General features: G+C 48.0%; 1 protein-coding gene across 1 annotated transcript; it reads left to right on the top strand.

The window, feature by feature from the left end:
• The first annotated feature begins 11,666 nt into the window (after positions 1-11,666).
• On the top strand, positions 11,667-18,208 carry LOC109690895 (ral guanine nucleotide dissociation stimulator-like). Its single transcript, XM_074058023.1, has 7 exons — positions 11,667-11,893; positions 12,474-12,533; positions 13,341-13,534; positions 13,798-14,180; positions 14,857-15,072; positions 15,383-15,604; positions 17,912-18,208. The coding sequence occupies exons 1-7, from the start codon at positions 11,667-11,669 to the stop codon at positions 18,206-18,208; spliced, it is 1,599 nt and encodes a 532-aa protein (XP_073914124.1).
• The last annotated feature ends 4,451 nt before the right edge of the window (positions 18,209-22,659 follow it).

Here is a 22,659-nt window from a genome sequence, read left to right as displayed (position 1 = left end):
GGCGACTGCCTTGCCTGCTTGGCGGTACTGCCGGGAGGCGGCGCCGGACTCGCGCGCCAGCCGCCGTTGCCACCGCTCCGGTTGTCACGGCGACCGCGGAACGCCGGGGGGCGGGGGCGGGGACACCCTGAAAGCAGCGCAGCCCCGCCCCCGCCGCCCCTCCGCGCCGGACGCGCGCTCCGGATGGCCAGTGCGCACGCGCGGACTTCCGGCACGGGCGGGGCTCGACCTCGCGGCCGCCCTGAGACCCATCCTCCACGTCCGCGCGGGGCTCGGTGGCTGCGGAATTGTGGACAGTCTTCCGGAAGCTTCCGTCCCGCCCTCTGGGTGTGGCGGGGCCCAAGGATGAGCGCACGTCCCGCGGGGTGCGCTGCTTCAAGTTGTGGCCCCCTGGAGCCTGCGCATGAAGTCCAGAGGAGTCCGCACCGCCAAAGCGGTGCAGCCCCAGGGCAGCGGGCTGGGCGTGGGACGTTGGAGAAGGTGCCCCGGAATAGCCAGGAAAGGGCGCTGTGCGCGCGCTCCGAGAGCCTTGTCAGCCTTCCTCCCGTTAGGCTGGGGGATAAAAATCAAGCCATGGACTCCATTTACTTTACAAAGTGTGGCCTCACCACTCAGCGCAGCTCTAAAGCCTAGGAAAATTCAGAAAACCTGGCAGATTTAACCTTCCTTCCCTCCACCCCAGCTCCGCGCAGCTTCTAAATTCAAGGATGTTAAGGATGGTGAGACCTGATTTTGAATAGCAACGAAGTATCTCGTGGGCATCTGATACCGGTTGAAGCACACCCGTAAACTGAAAAGCAGTGTAGGAGCCCAAGCCGAAATCATGATATGGACAAGCATGAGCAGGAAAGATACCGGAAAGTATCTTTCAGTCAGTTCTGTCAGTGTCACTTGCTGCAACTTTGCCTTTCTTAACAGAAAACAGGAAAAGTTTGTGTTCCTAAAATGCGAGTCTACGCGAAAACGGATTTTCTTTCTCATAGCAGCAGAAAATGTCAGAAAACCCGGCAGATCTTTTTTTTTTTTTCCATTTTTCTTTTATTATTCATATGTGCATACAAGGCTTGGTTCATTTCTCCACCCTGCCCCCACCCCCTCCCTTACCACCCACTCCACCCCCTCCCACTCCCCCCCCTCAATACCCAGCAGAAACTATTTTTCGGCAGATCTTAATTAATCCTCCTTCCCTCCACCCCAGCATTAGTCGCACAAAGCCCTTGAGCCTGGTTGCTTACAACAGAGAGGTTCTTTTCCCGGCTATGCCCAGTAAGCTTGTTCCAAAAAGTCTGAGTTTTGTAAACCAAGGCGCAGCTTCTGCTCATCTCAGTTGTAATTCCAGGCACTTCGCGTGACCGTGGGTTTTCACTCTGTATTTCTTTGCCTAGAGATTTATTTATACCAGCATTCCTTCATTGTTAGTTTTTTTTTTAAATAAAGAAAAAAGAGAAAATCTTTTGCTTTCCTAATGATTCCTTGTACTTTGCAAGTTTTCTGTTTAGATGTGTATTGTAGCAGGGAGCAACTATTTTTAGACACTGTTTTTTAAAAAATGATTGAAAGTGCCATCCAGAAAGCTTGGAATCAGAAACAAGGAGGTGTGAGGTGGGATTAATGCTGAATTTATGTTAAAAGAAACCCAATTCAGTGTCTATTAAAGATAAAATAATAACTTGATTGATTTTTTTTTTAATGATTAGAGAGACACATGGAAAAAGAAGTTTAGCATTTGAGCTACAGTATTGGATTGCTTGTCTCCTATATGCAATGTCAGGAATTGCTTCCCTTTACCTTGTACTATCTTACTAGATGACATGCTTTTTGAATAAATGAGTGAATGAATACAGGAAATAACAAAATCAAATGATCATAACCTGTCCTATAGTACTCTTGAAAGTTAGCTCTAGTCCCTTTCTCTCATAATCTTGAAATTCCTAAGGATACACTCCTGTTCATCTTAAACTGTCCGTCAGAGCCACACACAGATCCTGGCTTTGAATATTTGCCAGATTGAATTGAAACAGGACCACTCATGTGTAAGACCTGCCCAGTGGGATTTTGTTCAGTTATATGGAGAATCCAGACAAAAGCAGGGGAGCTATTGTTTTTAAGTTGATAACTGGTGGGTGATAGGGCATATGCCTGTAATACCAGTACTGGAGGCTGAGATGGGAGAATTGAGTTTGAGACCAGCCTGGGCTACATAGTAAAACTGTCTCCAAAACACTTGATAATATTGGCCCAGGTTCCAAACCCTGCCCTGATCCATATAGCCCTGTCGCTATGAATCTCGGTTTCTTCATCCCTAAAATTGGGGTAATAAAAACATCTGCCTTGAAGGTTTGTAAAATTTAAGACAGTGTATGTAAAATATTTCACAGTTACATCCATCAAAATTATTGCTCCATAGGTGATCAAAGAAATTATCTGAATGGAAGTAATTGCTCAGTTGAGTTCAGAACAGTGAATGGATGATGTTTAAGAAGAATGGAATATTCTAGCAGAACCTCAGGATGGGTTCTGACAAAGGAGCTGAGGGCAAGAGATCAAGATCAAGGACAGCTGTGTGATCTTGGGCTAGTCCTGCCCTCCCTGGGCTACCAACTTCTCAGCTGTCTGAGCCATTGATCCTTCCTTGAGGTTCCCTGCTTTCTAGTGGTGCTTTACAAAACAATGCCGATTTCATGTGTCATTAAGCCTAGACAAAGTTGTAGGCACTCCTTTACCACCCCATCCGAAAAAGGATGATGTTTCACACAAAGAGAGTAGTAGGGTAGAAAGTAGAAGGGTCTTGGCTGATTATATGCCAGATTTCATTTTATCTTGATGAGACCCAAATCAGAGGGGAATGGAGTTTAGTCATGTCTGTATCTTTAGGTCAGTGCCTGCCACATAGTGGTGGATGTTTAAAAGAAAAAAACTTAGGCTGCATTTTTAAAAGCATATACATGATCCCATGAATCAATCTAAGGTTATAATGATTTCAAATTAAGTATTATAATTACTCTAACTTTAATGTGCTTTTCTTTCTGGGATTTCCAAATACAGGAGAAACATAATTCCTAATTCGACATTATAGAAATAGTGGGTGAGACAGACAGATTCCAAAGACAGGAACCTGAAAGAGCAAGTACTCAAATATCACTGATCTGATCCCTGGGACACAAGCTCAGTCCTTTTCCACTATAAGCTATACTTTCAGCAGTGAAATAAAATCTTTTAATTAAAAAAAAGTCCCTTTAACTTTAGTGATGGAAATGAAAGAGATTCTAGGGAAAAAATAAACATAAAATCAAGATGCAGAAACATAAAGCTTAGCAATATTCAAGTATAGGAGCCAGGGAAACATCAGATGGGCAGTGAGAAAAGTAAATTCAGTTAAAGGAAGACTTGCTGGGAACCAGTTTCTTAGCTTCTCTATACTAGCATTTTAAAAGCTCCAGTAGGGAGCCTCTACATGCTCCCCTTTTCCTCCCACTTTGCTCTCCTACCCATAGAGTAACAGACACAGGAGCGATTTGTGACATTTATTTCTTGTTTCCTGGAACTAGATCAATTGATCTCTGTTTTGGAGAAGTGTCCTAAGATTAGATTCTAAGTTCTGACCATTGTCTTGGCTCAGCAGTTTCTTCTACCAAGGGGGGAACCTAAACTGGGTGCCACAAAGTATATCTGTGTAAAGTTCAACTTTCGGCATAGCTCCAACATTAACTTGTCATGTGTTTGGTGTAATGTATTCCTTTAGCCTGGTGAGAACTGCCACAACCTGCATGGCTAAGTTGCAGAGCCTGACTGGAAGTGATGGGGAATGAGAAATAAAGACACAGTACCTGAGCCAGAGTGCTTATTTCATAGGTCAGTACAAGGAAATGAATTAGGTAAAAATCAAGCTTCAACAATTCTTTGATCTAAGGTAAAAGGAATGGGGTCTGGTGGGCTAATTTTCCTAAGGCTATAGAAGCTTAATTATAACACAGCTGTTCTGGAACCATCAAGGCATGCAGGACACCTTATCTATAGGTATTGATTGATCTGGCCTCAAGGAGTTTTCTAACATTCCTGGTACTTTGTCTATTTTTGCATGGGGGCTGGTATGCAGACATAGCAGTTTGTTTTCTTCAAGGGAGATGCAGGAACAAAGGTCAAGACACCAGGTGCTGGGAAGAATGAGAGTAAGAGAGCTCTGCAAGTTCCTACCATGGAGAGACTTTGCAAGCTCTGTCATTTCCTAGCCCAAGGTCCATGCCTAGTCTCTAACATCTCCCCCTGTTGTATTTCTTAAATGCTCCTGATGCATTTCTATGTCTAATCTGAGGAGTCACTTTTTGATCTTTCGAGCTCTGACTAAAAGTAAGCAGAAAAAACAAATCAATAATACAATGCCAATGAAATACCAGAAGGGATGTTTCAGAGTATTTAAAGAGTTAAATCCTTGTAATTCCTCTAAAATAATCTTTGCTATATCCGCAGGAGCAATCCGTGTGCTCACTGCATGGCTAAAATTTGCTGTCTTAAGGCTTGTAAATTAAGGGAGTCATTGTTATTTTCCCAGGCTCCCACGACATGTGGTTTAACGAGTTTCCATGGGAAGTCTGTGGCATTGTAGGGTGCTGCAGTAACACAAGTATGTTGGAAGCCTGCATGGCACAATAACTCTTGAGGGAATTTCAGCATTTGAACTTCATCTCCCATAGCCACCAAAACAGCTTCTAGAGAATTTAAGCAGATATAAATTTTTTCATTTATAGCAACTTGTTGAAAGATATAACTGACATTTTGTGTTAAAGTATTAATGTAATGAGCACTTTGAATGCTTTGGGAGAAAACTACTGCAGCAGTAGCCATGGTGGCAATAGCAGTGATGGCTGCTAGAATGCCTGCTATCACGAGTGAGTCCTACAAATCTCTTTTCCCTTACTAATAATGTTTTTATTTCTTTGACAACCTGTAGACCTCTATCATGATACCATGGACCCATGAAATTTGTAGGTACCAAGACATAGGGGCTTTGTTTTACTATAAGTAAGCTGCCATTTATGTAATTGTCCACACATGAGGTTAAATTGCAATTAGAACAAGAGATATCCAATTTTAGAGATGTTAATTGATCCAGCCAACAAAGCAAAAGGATGTTGAACACAGCTTGCAATCCTTTAATAACAGAGCCGCCTGAATGACTAGTTAGATTAATGGTAGCAGTAGCAGCTCTGAGCTTCCATATATCTGACTGAATGGTTCCTTGAGGCATCTGGTCCCACCAGAGGGGAGGTCCAATACCCCATAATATTAGTTTCAAAGTGCCATTGTAAGACCAATACACAAGCTTGTAGCCTGTAATGTTAATAGCCATTGGAGAAGCAAATACACATTGTTCCCATGAGGCTCCCTTATGGGGGCGCCAGGGATTGTGTTTGTCATAATAGTGGGAAATGTGAGGCCAATGTGTAGCGTTCTATGGTTCAGTGGCATAGAAGCCAAGAATTCTAGTTTTTTATCAAGAAACAGAGTACCATTCCATAACACAGCACTTTTCCAAATAGGCATGAAAGGGAGACAATGAGGCAAAATGTAAATTGCTACTTTATTGCTCTTCATATTTTATCTTCTGTCTTTTTTGTAGCCGACCTTGTAATTTAAACTGTTCATGCTCCTATGAATGTTCCTGAGAAACTCAAGAGTCCATTATTAGTCCTAGTTATAGTGCACAGTCAAGAATTATTCTTGCAGGGGGTGTGTCTGTTAAAGGACAGTTCCTATTATGAAGGGCTTACTATGTCCTTAGTATCTTAGCACATATTAAAGACTTCAAAAATTCACATACTAAGTCCCCATTCCCAAAGGGCTTAAAGTTTAGAGAATAGGGTAAGCGAGAACAAATGTAGCTATATGGGAAAATGCTAAAAATTCTGAAGAGAAGGGGTGATGGCTGTCCTGATTGAGTTTCAGAGAAGAAGTGAATTTTGGTTTAGGCCTTGGAAGTACAGGTTTTGGTTTGAATAGAAGGGAACATGGAAAAGCAGTTGTAAACAGGGAGCAGTAAATTTCCGATACACTTGGGCAATATCTAGCACATAGTACATACTAATATGAACATCTCCTTTTTAGAATGAAGAAGAGAAAAAACAACTAATATAAGATTGAGGAATAAAGGAAAGATTAGAGTAAGTGAATTAACTAATGAGTAATGCTTAGAGTGCCTTGGGCTGATATTCTGGATTTCAAAGCTCCCCAATCTTTCTAGATAAGCGCTCCACCCACACTGAAAGTGGCCTTAGGAATACTCAGAGCCAGGACTCAACTTCTAAACTCTTTGGGCCAAAACTTGCATCCAGTATACCTCCTCTAACTCCTTACCATAAGCCTTCCTCTCAAACCTGCCCCCAGACACAAAAGAAGAATTGGGACTGATTTACTCAAACATCAAATGGTCAACCTCCTATCCCCATTACCCAGGTATAACAATTCAGATCTGGAATATCCTTCCCAAGTTCATGGGTTAAAGCCTTTATCCCCAGCGGGTGAGGCTAGTGGGAATTGGTAGAAACTTTAGAAGGTGGGGCCTAATTGAAGGATTAATAAGTCTTAAGGAGTGTTACTGTAAGACGTACTCCAACTGCTTTATATGAAAAGCATGGATGCTTTACTCCGGCCCAGGAACTATCTAAAAGCTGGAGAAAAGCATCGCACCTCTCCTTCATTTTGTATCTGTCTTTGCTCTAAGCCATTCTCTCTGCAGTCACCTTGCAACCACCTTGGAATCAAGGAAGGACAGGAATGATTGATAACATCTTCATGGCAAGGGACCAACACTGTCTCCAACAGTATACCCTCCATTGGATGTACCACCTGCCTAACTCCAGATAACAACTGGAATGTCTCTGAAAACAAGGACTGAGATAATGACCAACAAGAGCACACCTGTGACTGGAAGTGTTTAATTATCCATACCTTTTGTCCCCTGCCCCCAGTTATTTGCCTGTTAAAACCTATAACTAATGTCTGCACCCTGAAGATAGCTGAAGATGAGCTGAGAACTTACTTTGCCTCTTCCCAGGGCATGTCCCCAGCAGTGTAATAAATCCCCATTCTCTGCCTTTACTGTGCTGCTTTATTTGGTGATTAGGAGTTAGTGGCCAGATCTGGCATGTGGAATCCCAGGAGTCTGGGCTTTGGGTCCAAAACTCCAGTTTCATGACTTTGAAGAGGGTATTGAGAATCCTCCTCCTTTATTTTTGTTCCCTGGCTGCCATGATGTGAGCTGCTTTCCTGAGCCACCATGCTTCTACCTGATGTTCTACCTTGCCTCAGGCCTAAAAGCAACCTGGCTAAACAACTGTGGACTGAAACTGTGAAGAAAAAGAAATCTTTCCTCCTTTACATTGTTTATCTCAGGTATTTTGTCATAGCAACAAAAAGCTAACTAAGATAGAAAATTGGTCTACCTCAGACCAACTGTGTCCTGAGAGGTGGTGACACTGTTTTGATACACCTTTTCATGTGATGGTTCAGAAGTCTTTGAAACTGGTTTGCAGAAGGAATTTGGAAAAGTGAAGAAACACACTGGGAAAAACTTAGAAATCTGTATGCAGAGGGTGCTAAAGAAGTAAGAGAAGAAGAAAACCTTGGGCTCCACCCAGGCACCTGGTCCTTCTTGGAAAGCATCTGGTAGACTTCTAAGGCAAAGCATTGTTTTCTTCCCTTGCCAGTGACTCATGCAGGAAAATCAGGCCTGACTCACCATTGTAGGGATCATTTACTTTTTTCAGAGGAATTGAGTTTTGAGAGGGTTTTCTGCTCCTATTGTTATCTAGTTGCTTTCCTTCCAAGGTCCAAGAGAATAAGGCATGCTGTGGACTGTGACCATATTTTCAGCTTTTCTGCCACCAGATAAGTATATTTCATATATCCTCATGGGATTTTTTTTTCCATTGGGAGGTCATAGTGAAGAATTCCTATACCTCCTTTCCCATTTTTGTTACCATTGCAGGCAGCCAAATATCTTCCAACTTGGAAGGAAGAACAACTTCCAAATTGTTCTTCACCAGACCCACTGTGTCATATGATGTAATCACTTGTGATTTTCATGATGAAAGAAGTTATTCCACTGCTTGGGAAGGCCCCACAATGCCTTCTCTTCTATAACATCTTAAACACAAAACATATGGTGGATTCTGTACTCAGTCTAGGGAGATATGATACTTATGAAGGTACAGACAGAAGCTACAAATTTGTATTATGGAATGTGGACAAAAGTGATTCTGTGATATATTACTGTGCCACCTGGACTGGCACAGTGATTCAGACCTGGCTTTATCTATACAGAAAGTATGACTTGTGGCAGTTCCTGGTATACAGGGTAGATAGACACCCATCTCACTTCCTGCCACAGACATCACTGAACTCTGAACAAAGAATGAATCTGAGACCAACACCAAAGAACTATGTCATGTCCTACTCCTACCTCAACAGCTGAACCTTGCCCACAGCTGTGCCCCAAGGGTTTTCCTAAAGGCCAACTGCCATCTCCAAGTCTTGGTGAGCCAGCCTGGCCACGCTCTCCCAGGACCTGTTGCAGGCCCACTCAACCTGATGTCAGTAACAGACAGGGTCACTTAGGGCCTATCTCTTACATGAAACAATTATGAAAACATTATGGAAAGGCTAGTTTTATGCATTCATTTACCCAATCATGATCAAGAGAAAATGGCTGGGAATGAAGATTATTTCTTATGTAGCATTATGAGAAAGGATGGAATGAAAAATTGGTGTTTTCAGGCAGACTTCATATGCAGATTGCCTTCTGAATAAACTGGTATCTCCCTCACCATAACCACATATGGTACTGTTAGAATGAGAAAATGGGAAAAAGTGATTTTGTACATATGAACACCCTTGTGTCTATATACACTGTGTCAAAGGACTTCAACAAATCAAACTTCAGTAATATAATTGGATTTTCTCAGTGACTTACAAGCCAGGGCACCCAGTCTGTAATCAGATGGGACCTCATTCTGGATGGGACAGGGCAGTGGTATTTGCATGGCAAACTGAGCAGGAACAGGGATGCAACACAAGAAGACTGGTGAAATTGATTTCTCCTTTTCTATGGGGTAAAGCAGAGGGACTTCAGCAACCTGCCCCCACAGGTGCATTGGGCTCCTAGTGATGGATCACTGTGAATTTCCTGTTTTTCTCCATCACCAATTGTTTTGAGTTTTTCAGAGCATCTGCACTTGTCCCTAAGACTGTGCTTAAAATCAGAAGCTCAGATTAACTCTGGCCTGACATGTTCCCTCTGACCAGGTGGATCTACAGGCCCTCAGTGACAAGAGCCCACCTGGTGCTGCATCAGCGGTGAGGTGCACTACCTTACCTGAGTTTTTGAGAAATCATTATGCGCCGTACTTAATTTGTAGAATTGCAACTTGGTCATTTAAAATTAATTGACTACTAGTATGAGGAATGGTCACAGAATTCATCCTGTTGGATTTGATTTTCATTGCTTATTGTGACCTACTTGCCTATGTCTCTAGGTCTCCTCTGTTCCTGATATTTTTAACTAAGTCACATATTTAGGATGATAAGAGTGGAGAACTTTTCAATATCAGGAGAAAATATAGACAAAACTCCCCAGAGAATTCTTAACGTCTCTGCTGTACCATGCTAGCTCTCTTCAGGAATGTTTGCTTTGGGATCAGGGGACATTGGAGCTTAAAGACCACAGATACTGTTTTTTGGAGAACATGAGAAATTGTCTTAGGTGGAGGAGACCATTTGGAAGCGCTCACATTTATTTTTATCCAATGTCAAAATAAAGCAGGAAGCAGGTGCATGAAAGTGAATCTTTGTCTTCACATTGTGAACATTCGAAATATGTTACTGTAGCTTATTTTTGTTTTTTGGTCCAGTACTGGGGATGGAACTCAGGGCATCATGCTTGCTAGACAGATGCTCTATTCCTTAAGCCCTCTGCACTTTTTGCATTAATGTTTTTCAGAGAGAGTCTCTCCTTATGCCAGGCTGGCCTGAACCATAGGATTTGTGCTTCCTCCCATAGCTAGGAAAGCAGGCAAATGCCATCATATCCAGCCATTTGTTGAAATGGGGTCTTGAATATTTTTGGACTGGGCGGGCCTTCAACCATGATCCTCCCCATCTCTGCCTCCCAAGTAGCTAGGATAACAAGCTTTACCACAGCACAACCCCCTGTACTGTGAATTTTGAAGAAAATCTTAAGAATTAGAATTATAGATGAAGTTGGACCAACTCCTTGATTGGTAAAACCCCCTTCAACTATCAATATACACTTATAAAAATAAAAGACAGGGAAGTAAAACAGGTCTTCTCCACTAGTGAGTACGGGGAGAGTAGGGTATCAGGAGAGGGTAAAGAGGGTGAAATTGTCAAATGTAATTTGCAATCATGCATGAAAATAGAACGATGAAAACTGTTGAAGTTGTTCCAAGAAGAGGGAAAAGAGGGATGAGGGAGAGCAATTGAGGAGGTAAATCTAATTAAGATTAATTGTACACATATATGTAAATATCACAATTGATATTATATGCTAATATAATATCAATTATTATATGCTAATATAAAGAAGCTCTAGCAAAACAGAGCTTGTCCCTCAAATCCCTGTTGTACAAATACTAGCATTAGGGAAGTCTGTTGAGGGCTTAGTTTGTGCCAGGCATGGCATAGCCCTTTTACAAGCAATTCTTCCTTCCTGCTTTATGCTAACTCTCTGAGTAGGTACTATGATCACTTAGGAAACTGACACTCAGAAGTTATGAGACTTGCCCAAGGGCACCACAGTTCTCAGCCTCTTGTTTTGCTATAGCAAAGACCTTGACCTGCACAGAGTTAAGTGGGAAGACTGGGGAGACCCCGAGAGGCAGAGCGACTTGTGGTGAGTCTCACACTTTGTCAGAAGGAGGGTCTGGGTCTGAACCGAACTGCTGTCTCCAAAAAACTGGGTCACTGGACCTGTGGTTGGCTTTGAGGTAGAGCGACTGCTTTGCAGGCGCAATACCCTGAGTTCAAAATCCAGGCCCAGTAAATTAAACCAAAACCAGTAAAGCTAGGGCACTGACTATACCCACTTCTGCCCCAAGACAATGGCATTGGGTAAGTGGGTGTGACAGTGTCCAGTTTTCCTCATAGCCTGAGGGTGGGGAAGTCAGTAGCCAAGGGCATCTTTGGGAGGTCTTGTGCAGAAACAGCTGAGATGAAGGCACTCCACAAATGACCTCACAGTTGACAATGGACGAAGCAGAACCTGGAATGCGGGGACAGGCACTCACATTCCAGAGTGGCCCCAGCAGCTCACTTCGCTGGAGAACTGGAGAGACAAACATGTTCTCTTGCTGTCTCCGTGCATGCGAAGGCTCAGAGGACAGGACAACCCAGAGTGAAGGTCATGACCATGTCTTGACACGCTGGGTCAGTTCTCGCTCTGGCCGACTCAGGAGATTTTCCCACAGGATCCTAAAGGTGACTCAGGGTGACCCAGGGAAGGTGATGAGGGCCAGCCAAAACTCTGACCCTCCAGGGAGCACCCACCCATCCCCGAACATGTATGTCTGTGTGTGTATCCAGGAAAATTTCTTCTGGGCCGTCTTCACTTTTGTGTCTGGCAACTGGTGATTTTCCATTTTACTACTGTGACCATGTCTGAACTGTCTCTCACTCTTCCTGGTCAGGGTGCAAATGAGTTGGCCCCAACTCTGGCGGACCCCTGCAAGGCAGGGATGCTCAAAGCAGGCACGTTGGAGGAGCTGGTGGACCACCTGGTGCCTGCCCTGCTGTTCGGGGACCCGACATACATCCCTATCTTCCTATGCACTTATCGACGTTTTGCCACCACCCAGCAGGTACTGGACCTGCTGTTCACTAGGTAAGTGCTACTTCCCAGGTAGGGGACTCACCCTCACTTGCCTAGGCCTTAGGCTTGCCCCTGGCCTGTGGTATTCCAGTTTGATTATGGGGAATGGTGTACTCAGAGGTGAACCCTCATTGGGTGTTGCCAGGACCAAGTGGGATGAACCCTGGAGGTGCTTGGCAGACCTGGCCCTGCACAGCGGGCTGCCCGGGTCTCTGGGTCTGTGAACAGTTCATGGGAGACTTCTCCTCCCCCATGACGCAGTTCTCTGCCTGAGGCCTCTCTTATCTGAAGCATTGGCAAAGCATTTACCAGATTATTGAGATGGTCCCACAGGCCATCTGGAGGATGTAGACAAGGTGCCCCAAGACTACTGTGGCATGTGGAAGGATCCAGGTGGGCTCATTCATTGCACAAATCTATAGGCAGCACCTACTGTGTGTGGATGAAAATTTCCACACACTTAGCATCATTCAGTGAGATGAACAGGAAAATCCCTACCATCCTCAGCTCCATTCCTATTGGGGAGTCAGCCAGGAAGCCTAGACGTCATCAGCAGGTACAGTAGATATGACTCTCTCATGGCCTCCTCTAGATACGCCTCCTTCTTCCTCTACTCTAATGAGGTTGGTGGACCATGGCAGCAACTCAAACTGTGAGTGGCCTTTGGGACAGAGGGATGGCACCTGTCTCCAGTGGCGATATTTGGAGATACGGTTTGGGGAAGGCTGGCCAAACTGTGGGTCCCGTATATCTTATAATTCCCCCTAGAGGACTGTGGTCTAGGGCTTTGCCTGCGGGTGGAGGGAGACAATAGCTATTGTGACAGAGCCCTGACGGAGGGCACTTGAGTACCTGTGGAACAGCAGGGAGGTTGGGGTCTCAGAGCTGGGCCCTATGAGAATCCATCATCCTCATCACAGCGCATTACACCCGGTTGGACATCACAGGGACAGAAAAGTTTTGAGGCCTTCATACCTTAGGAATAGACACTACAGCTGGTTCCTGGAGGCTCAATGTGTGCTCGAGCGTGTCAGGCTATGCCACTCAGAGAACAATGTCATGGAAGACACCCTAAACATGACTCATGCAGAATGGAGCAGCAGGAGCCTCCAGGAGGGGAGTGCTTTCGATGCAGCACAAGATGTTGCGAAGATGAAGGCCCAGGCTGTGGGAATGACACAGTGCATGACACACAGTATAGGGTGAGGGGCTTCCCAGAAAAGGAAGAACGGCTCACACCTTTGATCTAGGTTTCCCTCCCTCAGAATTTGCCTGATTACCTGACCTGGTTTCCTGACCTGCCGATGTCTGGACAGACAAAGGGGCTTGGGCTGGGGAGTGCTGGCCTCTGAATGGACAGGGGCAGTCACAGGATTCCAGTTGTCACGCGTGTGCTGTGAGAAGCCTGGGGTGGGGAGGGCCAGGCCTCTGACTCTGCTCGCTGCCTGTCTGCTCCCAGAGCCATGTCATACATCTTGGGTACTTGGCTGAACGAGTACTCCAGGGACTTCACTGAACCTCCAGACTTCCCCTGCCTCAAGAAGCTGGTGGCTTACCTGAAGTTCAACATGCCTGGCTCAGAAGAAGAGCGCCATGCCAAACTTCTCCTTGTCCACCTTGAACACCTGGTATCCAGCGAGGAGAAGTCTGAGGGTGAGGAGCCTGGGGAGAACACAGACCACAGGAAGAGCAGTCTGTGCTGGGCCCCACAATATGGAAGCTCCAAGGCCGCCATTGGGCCTGGAGAAAGGGAGAGACAGGGGTCACACAGGCAGTGTGATAGGGTTTGGCAGGGCATCCTGTTGGGTGCTTCTGTGGCAGGCAACAGGGTTTTTTTCCTTGTTTGTTTTATTTTTTCTGCTTTTGGAAAAGCTCAACAAGGAAATTTGTCTCTTCCTGCATCTCTCCATCTGCAGTGATTTGTCTTGGAACAGCTCCACGGCTAGAGCCCACTGAGGCGCCTCTTCTGGCACACAACCCCATGGCTGTACCGTCATTAGGTCCATTGCTGCTGCTATCGCAATCTTCAGAGGCAGAGAGGGCTCTAACACCTGCCCTGGAGAAAGAGCCCACTCAAATGGTAGCTCTAGAGCACCAGTCATATTCTGGATGTTCTCCAGAATGGGTTCCAGCTCGCACACAGTCCCTTGAGCTTGAGCCAGCTCCGGCAGCATTCCTACCAAGGGGCGCTTCCTGGGAATCCCTGGAGTCAGTGGACAGCCAAGCCAGCGAGAAGAAGCCATCCTTTATGGTCTTCCCTCCCCAGCTGGTGGCACAGCAGTTCACACTAATCGACGCTGTGAGTGTCTCATGCATGCAGGGAAGGGGAGGGATTCCTTCTGGCCTCTGCTGTCCAGATCTGCCAACCCTGGTCCAGAGCCGATTTCCAGTCCATGTCCAGCTCCACTGATGCACACACCATGACCGAACCCCCCTTCACCTTTGGACAGGGGACATGGGCCCAACCATCAGTGACTGTGAAGAATCAGGTATTGAAGCAGAGGTGCAGCTAGGCCATGGGACACCTCTGTCTGCCCAGGGGGCCTCTCCAGCCTCAGCACTCATTAGGCGCCTGAGGGGCACTACACACATGGCAGACATAGGACTAGCATCTGGTCGTAACAAAAACATTGCTGGACTGGAAACAGAGTATTTACCTAGGGGAGGCCAGAGGTGTCACCTTAGAGGTGCTTGGACATAGAGGGTAAGCCACTTTCCGGGGAGTGGACTGAGAGTTTAGAAAATGCCACTCTCCCTCTCCTGGCATCCTTTGTTTTTGGTTTTTTTTTTTTTTTTTTTTTTTGGTGACTCAGGTGCTGGGCATCCTTGATGGTAAGGATGCAAAATCCAGACACCTTCACTGTGATCAAGCCACATCCACAGATTCACAAATTATAGCCCTACATCTGAGAGCCAACCTGGGCCAGGGGGCAGTAGTTTGCAACAGTGCCAGGTGACACTGACCTTGCCCCCAGGAGCTGTTCAAGAAGGTGGTGCCCTACCAATGTCTGGAGTACATCTGGTTCCACGGGGACAAAAGCGCAAAGGGGCATGTGGCACCCACCGTTCGTGCCGTTGTCACCCACTTTAACTATGTGGTGAATTGTGTGATCCAAACCTGCCTTGGGGATGAGAACTTGGATGCTTCTGACAGAGCCATGGTGGTGGAGAACTGGATCGAGGTGGCCTGGGTATGCAGCAGGAGGGGCCCGGGACAACCCCTTCTGCTCTCTCTGCTCTCAGGGTATGGGCTATGGTCAGATTCCCTGCATAGATGCCAGGTCCGTCCTTCCCAGGGTGACAGTGACTGGAAAGTCAGAGTCCACGGCCACAGTGCTGAGTACCTCCTCTCGCTGTGGCCTGGGGGTGAGCTGACATCCTGGTCTGCTTACTCCTTGGTCCCTTGCATGACCCTGGAGTTCCCCACCATCTGTCTCAGCCCCAGGGCCTGAGGCAGTAGAAAGGAGCTCCACGTATGCCTCACTGAGTCCTCATCCCCAGGAATGTCAGGTTCTGAAGAACTTCTCCTCCTTCTGTGCCATCCTCACCGCTCTGCAGAGCAAGGCCATCCACCGCCTGCAGAGGACATGGAAAGAGGTTGCCAGGTGGGTGAACTTCTCTCTTCAGGTGCACCATGGCCACTGTGAACCCACAATTAAGCCGGCTGCAATCACTGAGAGCAGGGTTGCTGATATCCAGTACTGTACGGATGAACCCAGGGCAGTAAATCTGTGGCAGGGTTTGGCTTCCTTGCATGTCACAGAGGACAGGGCCATATGGGAGATTTTCTTGTTCTTACATTGTAGCCACAGAATTCTGTGGATTTAAAATAAAATGGCGCCCTCACTGGAAATGGTGGGGATCTGTTGTGCAAACAGTAAGGTCCTGCTCCAGACCCACACATCCTTCATGCACAGTGGAAACATTTGTAAACCTCTCCTCTGGTCAGGTGGAGTCTTGGGCTTATAAAAAAAAAATGGATTCACACTCATCTCCTCTCCCACCCTGACCAACTGTCACCTTCTCTCTGACCTTCTTGTAGAAGGAGCTTTGAAGCATTCCAAACTATGTCAAAGTCTTTGACTCACAAAACCAACCAGCTTGTGAACAGATAGCTGCTCTGTCAGGTAGGTGGAAGTCGGAGTGCAGGTGGCAGTAGGCAAAGGGGATTGGGGGTGTCAGGATCGTTAGTTCCTATGTGGAAATGGTTTTGTAGCGTTCCAGGCCTGTTTCATCTGGATGAAGGGAAGAGGGATCTGTTTGGTGCTCAGGGAGGTGGGGCACTGTTTCAGGAAGAGGCGTCCTTACTGAAGGAATGTAGTAGAGGCAGCCAGGGTGCTTGTGGAGAGTAGAGGAAGCAGCTGGATGGGAGGTCTGCTGCTCCCTCATGAGGTGTAGCACTGGCCTGACTCTTGAGTGCACAGAAGGGGATGGCGCTGCCACCATAAAGCATCCCATCCCATTCCCTTGAAGCCAGATCCCTGTCACCTTCCATGTGGGCAGCACAGCCAGGAAAGTGGCCTGCTTAAGAATGTGGTATCACAGCTGGCTGCCTGTGGACCAGGTAGGCATAGAAGTCACCTATCCACACATCCAGACCAGAAAGAAGATCTAAGTTCACCTTTTCCTAGAGAAGACATGGCGATGGTCACAGAGAACCTAGGAAGGCTCCCACACAACTGGGAGCTGCAGGGTACCCAAGGGTCTCAGAACTACCTGTCACCCATGAACTCACCATGAGTTTCTGCTAAAATGCTCCCAAAGATTCCATATAAAAGAGGATACAGAGCCTCACTGTACCTGGTCATGGTCTAACTGTAAGCAGACATGGCCCCTGGGAACTCAATCCCGAGTGGACAAAGGCATTTTTGTGCTGGGGAACGGCATGAATGAGCTTATGGAGATGAGAAGCCTTTGGCACAGCCTTGGGCCTCTTCATGATGGCAGTGACCTCAGGAGGACTGGAGCAGGCAGGAGTCTGAGACATTTTATCCCTCTTCCCTCGGGCTCAGCTCTGCTAGGATTCTTGGCACATCAAGGACACTGTTGAGGAACCTATGGGAGCTGGACCCCTTGTCCCTTTGCCCCTGAAAGGACTTGTGCATGTCACCAGACCTCTCTGGCTTTGTTTTCTCATCTGTCAATTGGAGGGATGATGAGCCTAGGTGCTGATCCCAAGGGTGACTATGAGTTGGTAGGGAGAAGAGGAAGGACAGGAGTCCTCAGGTGGATTTACTGTGGAGGGGGAGTCAGAACAGCACCAATGGCAAGAAGGAGAGATTGGGTCCTCACCGTCCCCATGACACACACAGCTGTGCGGTTATCCGCATACTACAGATGAGAAAACAGGCAGAGGGAGGCCAGGATAGCAGGTGAGGATCCATGTCAAGGAGTGTTAGGACAGAGACCTAATCCACAACTGCCACAGCAGATGTCAGGAGTGTTGGTACAGCCCTTCAGGACACTTTCAGGCACAGGGTTTGGGAACTGGAGTGGTGAGAGGATGTCCTTGCTAATGTCACCTCAACCTCAACAGGGAGGAACTTCCAAATTGGCCACCCTGTGCAGGAATATCTGGAGAGGCCGTGGGCATCCAAAGGAGAGCTTGAGTGAACATGCCCAAGGCTAGGGCACCCTGGAAGCTGTAGTGGACATGGCTCCACCAGATATTCACACCCATTGCCCCACTTACGGTTATGCACCATGAGATACCAGCTATGGAGCGTGGCAGGTCCAGGCACACTGAACATCTGGCATCCTGGCAACATGAACTCTAGCCAGCAGATCCCGAGGGTGGTGGGGGTGGGGAGGGGGTCAAATACTTTTCAGATGTTCCAAATGCCTGCCTGGGAAGTGAACAGAGGTAGTTGGGGGTCGCAGTGCCAGGAGGAGTTGCCCTGAGGACAGGAGAGAATGCCTTGATCCTCAGACTATTCTGAGTGGGAGTTGCTAGTGGGAATAGGGGCAGGCTAAGAAGCCCTCAGCACAGGGCCCTGGACTTTGCTTATTATACCCCTCACAATGCTTCAGGGTGTCATCAGTGGAGCCATCCCCTTCCTGGGAACATTCCTAAATATCATGGCCAGGGTGGAGAGCAGTATGGAAGAATACATCCATGTGAGTGACCACGGGTTTGGGGAACTAGGGCTGGGTGGTGACGGCCCCTCGGTGACCGCTGAGTTGTCACAACTCACAAGACACAAGGGCCTCACAGCTGCCCAGTTTATACCCACTGCACCAATGGTACCTGTTGATTCCCTGGAGCTGCTTGACCTTACAATCGTAGGTGGATGGCAAGTCCATCGGGTGGTGACCATGGGAGTGTGACACCAGGTCCTCCAAGGTCAGGGGGCATGTGGGACAAGCAGGGCTTTTTCACTTGAAGACTCACTCTCTGATGTCCTCAGAGAGTGTTGGGGAAAAAGGGCCCTGAACCTAGAAGCCCACTTAGCCCTGTCCAGGACTGAAAGCTGGCCTTAGTTCAGGTGTGGTGTGCCCCTGGTGGCCACTTTGGAAGCTAAGTAGGAGGCTGGGAGGTCTGAGTGGTGGAGGGGCTGTTTTCTAAGCACCTTGGCTTTGTCTTCTAGGGTGGGCAAGTAAATCTGGATAAATGGAAGAAGGTAAGTCCATGCTTCCGCCCTCTGAGGGGTTGGACCTGGATTCTTGGTTGTGTTGTACACTTAGCTCCATCTTTGCCTCTTGATATCTGGGACATTTGGTGCAGAGAGGATGGGCCATTCACAGGAAGGTGTGACTCAATTGCTTCCTGGGAGTGGGTGCTTGAACCCTGCTGTGAGAACATGGAGGAACCTGGGTCAGAGTGAGAGGAGTGACAGTGAGTCAGGCCGGTCACCATCCTTTCCTCTCCCTGGCCCAGGAATTTAAAGTCATCACAAATATAACTATGCTCCAGTCGGCCTGTGAAAACTACTCTTTCCGACCTCATGAGTATTTTCTGGAGTGGTTTAGGGACACGGAAGTGCTCACCATGGATGAGAGGTGAGTTTGGGCAGGCACTGGGGGAATACAGGGGTTGCACATCTGGGACTGGCTCCTGAGAGCCTGAGGCTGTGGCCCTGTAAGCATGTCACATTGCTGTCTAGCAATGCCTGGGATTTGGGCTCAAACTTCCAAGAGAGGCACTGGGTTGGAGCCAGGGTGTGGCTCCTGGTAGCCTGATAGCCACCACTGCCACAGCTACAAACTGGCTTGTGACTTGGAGCCACGCACAAAGAAAACCTTTTTCTCCATGAAGACCAAGAGGACCGGAGCCAGGGGGAAATGCTTCAGCAAGTAAGTGCCTGATCCCAGGTAGTCAAGGGAAAGAGAAGGTCCTGGCAGTGGGAAAGGGAGCCTGACAAGCTGGCTTTGGCATCCCACCTCAGCTCTGGCCTGCCCTGTGACTAAGTGGTGTGACCTCAGTTCTCTTGGCCTGTGTTTTCTCATCTGAGAAATGGGTGATGTCTCAGAAGGCCAGGTGAATGGGATCCTGGTCACTGACCAAGCATCAAGAACAGTGCTTCAAGCAGAGTTTGGTTAGGTACTGGGGCTGGATGTGTACTTGGGGAGGCTCCTGAAATAAGCCAGCCCTTCCATCCAGCCACCAGGCCTCCAACACAACTGTGAACAGGAGCGGCAGTTTCCAGGGAGAACCCTGGAATGAGGTCAGGTGCAGCCCTGATCTTAGCACTGAGGACACCGGAGATCCCTGCAGCCTGTACTTGGCAGGCTCTTCTAGCGTTGACATGAAGGACATCCACAAGACTGTTACCCTGGAGGCTTCTGCTGACCTGGAAGACAAGGTGACCACCTGATCATCCCCCTCCTCTCCTGGTGACAGCTTTCTACACTCTCTGTCCACACAAGGGTCCAGAAGCTTGGGGTCCTAAACAAGCCTTTCCAAATCCCCCAGGGCTGGCTGCCCAGAGAGCTGGGAACCCTGCTGTGTCTGGGCTTCTGCTGATGTTGCTGTCTCCCACAGTTTTTGCAGTCATCCTCCAGTCATCCCTCAGAGAGTCCCCCATATCATCTCAACCTCCAGCTACCCCTGCCTAGCATCAGGCTCCACAACACCCATGGCGACCACTTGTACACACGGCACCTTTTTCTCATACCTCTCCAACTCCCTGTACTTGCAGTCCCTCTATCATCAGCAGGAAGGGGGACAGATGTATCATCCAGGTCAGCCCGGGTGAAAATAATAGGAACAATGTCCTAGGAAGTCCTGATGAGCCAGTGGGAAGGCCGTTCCCTCTGTGTCCTAGCTGAACCAGCTGAAGCACAGACAGGCCAGCAGGAGAAAGTGCCTAAGACTCAGAGCCTGACTAGCGAGGGGGGATGGAGCAGAGTTCCCAGGCTGAGGGAAAACAGGCCCCAAGTGAAGGATCAAGGGTGGGGGACATGCTTTCGGGAATTGTAAGGGCCCAGTGGCTCTGGAGGACCTTGACTTTCTTTGGAACATGACGGAGCCCCCAGCAGTTACATCAGATGTTGGCCATGGCTTCTGGCCTATCCTTGTGCTGTTGCCTGAGATGGAGGGAGGCTGCTTACGAAGCTCCATTGCAATCCAGCCTGGAGAGTGGGGGCCACAACATGCAGTGGCCATGGAGGTGACCAGCAGTGTCAGTGTCTGGGAGTCAGGTGTACCTGGGTCCACAGGTTCTGCTCACATGTAATTAGGCATCCTGGGGACAACTATTCTCCTGTGCTGATTTCCAGCTGCACATGAGTCCTGTGCAACCCTCTGTCTGAGTCCCACCTGTGATGGGACCATCAGGGGTGAGGCAGCCAGGAGTCCAACTGCACTGCCCATTGCAGCAGCTTCTGGCCCACATTGGGCTGGCCTATAGAAGGCCACTTGGCAATCGTATGTCTCCTTCTCTCCTGGTGTTGGACTAAGACCATCCGCTGACCAGGCTCATTCATCTGGTCACCCCTGTGGGCTTCACAAAGTGGCCTGGGAGGAGATGACAGGAATTTGAGGACGACTTGGGATGGGAGCATTTGGAAAGAGCCCACTTCATTACCCAGGGGCCACTCTCAGGATTCAGGAGAAAGTGAGGGCCCACTCAGCCCAGGGATGAGCTCTGTGCTCTGGCTGAGTTGGTCCCAGAGGGTTCCAGGGCACTGTAAATTGGTATCCACTCTAGGGTCCCTGGCTTGATGACTTGTCCTCTGTTCTGATCCAGGTCAGCATCCAGAATAGTGCTCCAGGTGTGCAAAAACATAGCAGATATCAGGAGGAGTCCACAGACTCTAAAATTCTGGAGGTCTTCACAGCCTATTCTAGTAAGTTGCAGAAGCAGACAGTCACCAAGGCCCTTGGCTACAGAACACATGGCCACAGGGTGAGGATGGACATTGTGTTCAGAGTGGCCTGATCAACAAAAGCCCTTGGTGTTGCTGGCTCTCCTCACTGCCCCAGTGGCTGCTGGAACTCCCCGTCCTTGCTCGGCTTAGAGCATGAAAAGGCAGAAGTGAGAAATGGAAACAAAAGTCTTGTTTCATGGGCAGAGTGTCCTGACAGCTCAGTGTGAGAGATGCTTTCTGGCTCTGCTGGAAAAGTGTGCTTTGGAAAGAATCAGGTGCTGGGGATGAACTCAGGGGTCACATGGTTTCCTATCATGCACACTGGCGGGTTTTGGAATTATAGCACAGCTAAGAAAAGAAAAATCCCATGAGGAGGCAGGGTGCTCAGGTTCCTTGATGCAGGTCACCTAGGAAGATCCAGGGGATCCACTTCCCAGGGGATCCACTCAACCTCAATCATCATGGATGACTATAATAGTCCTCTCCTTGGGCCCTCGGGTGTGGGTCTTGTGACCTTTGCAGGGATCCAAGGCCCTTCTTCCTCTTCTCCAGCCTTTCTCATGCTGCACTTGATTCTCATGAAATGGCTGACTGAGAGTAAGGGAGTCTTGCCCACAACGAGCCTCCCCACTCCACAAGAGCAGAGAGAAGCCCTCCGGGACCTTACTATTCACCCCAGGATTACAGACAGTCCCACTGACCTTCCCTGGGGCAGGCACAACACTGATGAATCTCACAGAGGGGTTCATCTAACGGAAAAATTCAGCAGATATAAGTGGACCGCAAAGGTCCACTGTACATGTCGTGAACTCTCTGCTTTCTTTCCAATGAGATGAGCAACTCAGTCCTGCCATTAGGCTAGACAATCACCAGTGACATCCACTACCACTAGAAATGGCATCATAAACCCTCCTGTAGCTTATTGCAACATTGAGGTTATGGGGGTAGGGTTGGAGAGACTACAACTGTACAGAAAATTAAGAGGAGACCCAGGGAGGGCAAGAAACTAGAATTAGAGGTGACAATGCTCACAGGAGCAGGAGCCTTGTTGAGGGAAGACTCTAGGCCAAGTACACTGGTGGGAAAGAAGAGCCCAGCGGAAAGACCTGGACTTGCTGAGTTCCTGGAGCCCACTGCGTGGGGATGTCTTCCTGGAACATGGTTCAGGAGACCTGGGACAAAGATTGCCCTTTTCAAATACTTCAGCCTTGGGAGGGCAGAATTCAGCATAGGTGGCAAAGTCTAGAAATCCTGCTGTGGTGGGAAATCCCAACCTGCCTGTCACTAGTAAGAGGTATGTGAAGACCTCCAGGCCGAGCTCCAGCTCCAGGCCAAGCTAGGATATGTGTGAGTCTTTTTCTGAGTAAGTGTCATTAGGTTTCCTCCAGGTCAATACACAATCCATCCCTAGGCTGGAATCACAGAGGGAGGCCCTTCGTGGCCCTTGAGCTGAGCTGGAGGTATGTCAG

This window comes from Castor canadensis, chromosome 2 (assembly GCF_047511655.1).
Source record: "Castor canadensis chromosome 2, mCasCan1.hap1v2, whole genome shotgun sequence".
Lineage (NCBI taxonomy): Eukaryota > Metazoa > Chordata > Mammalia > Rodentia > Castoridae > Castor > Castor canadensis.
Note: the sequence above shows the minus strand (reverse complement) of the source record. Positions and strands in the feature narration are given on the sequence as shown.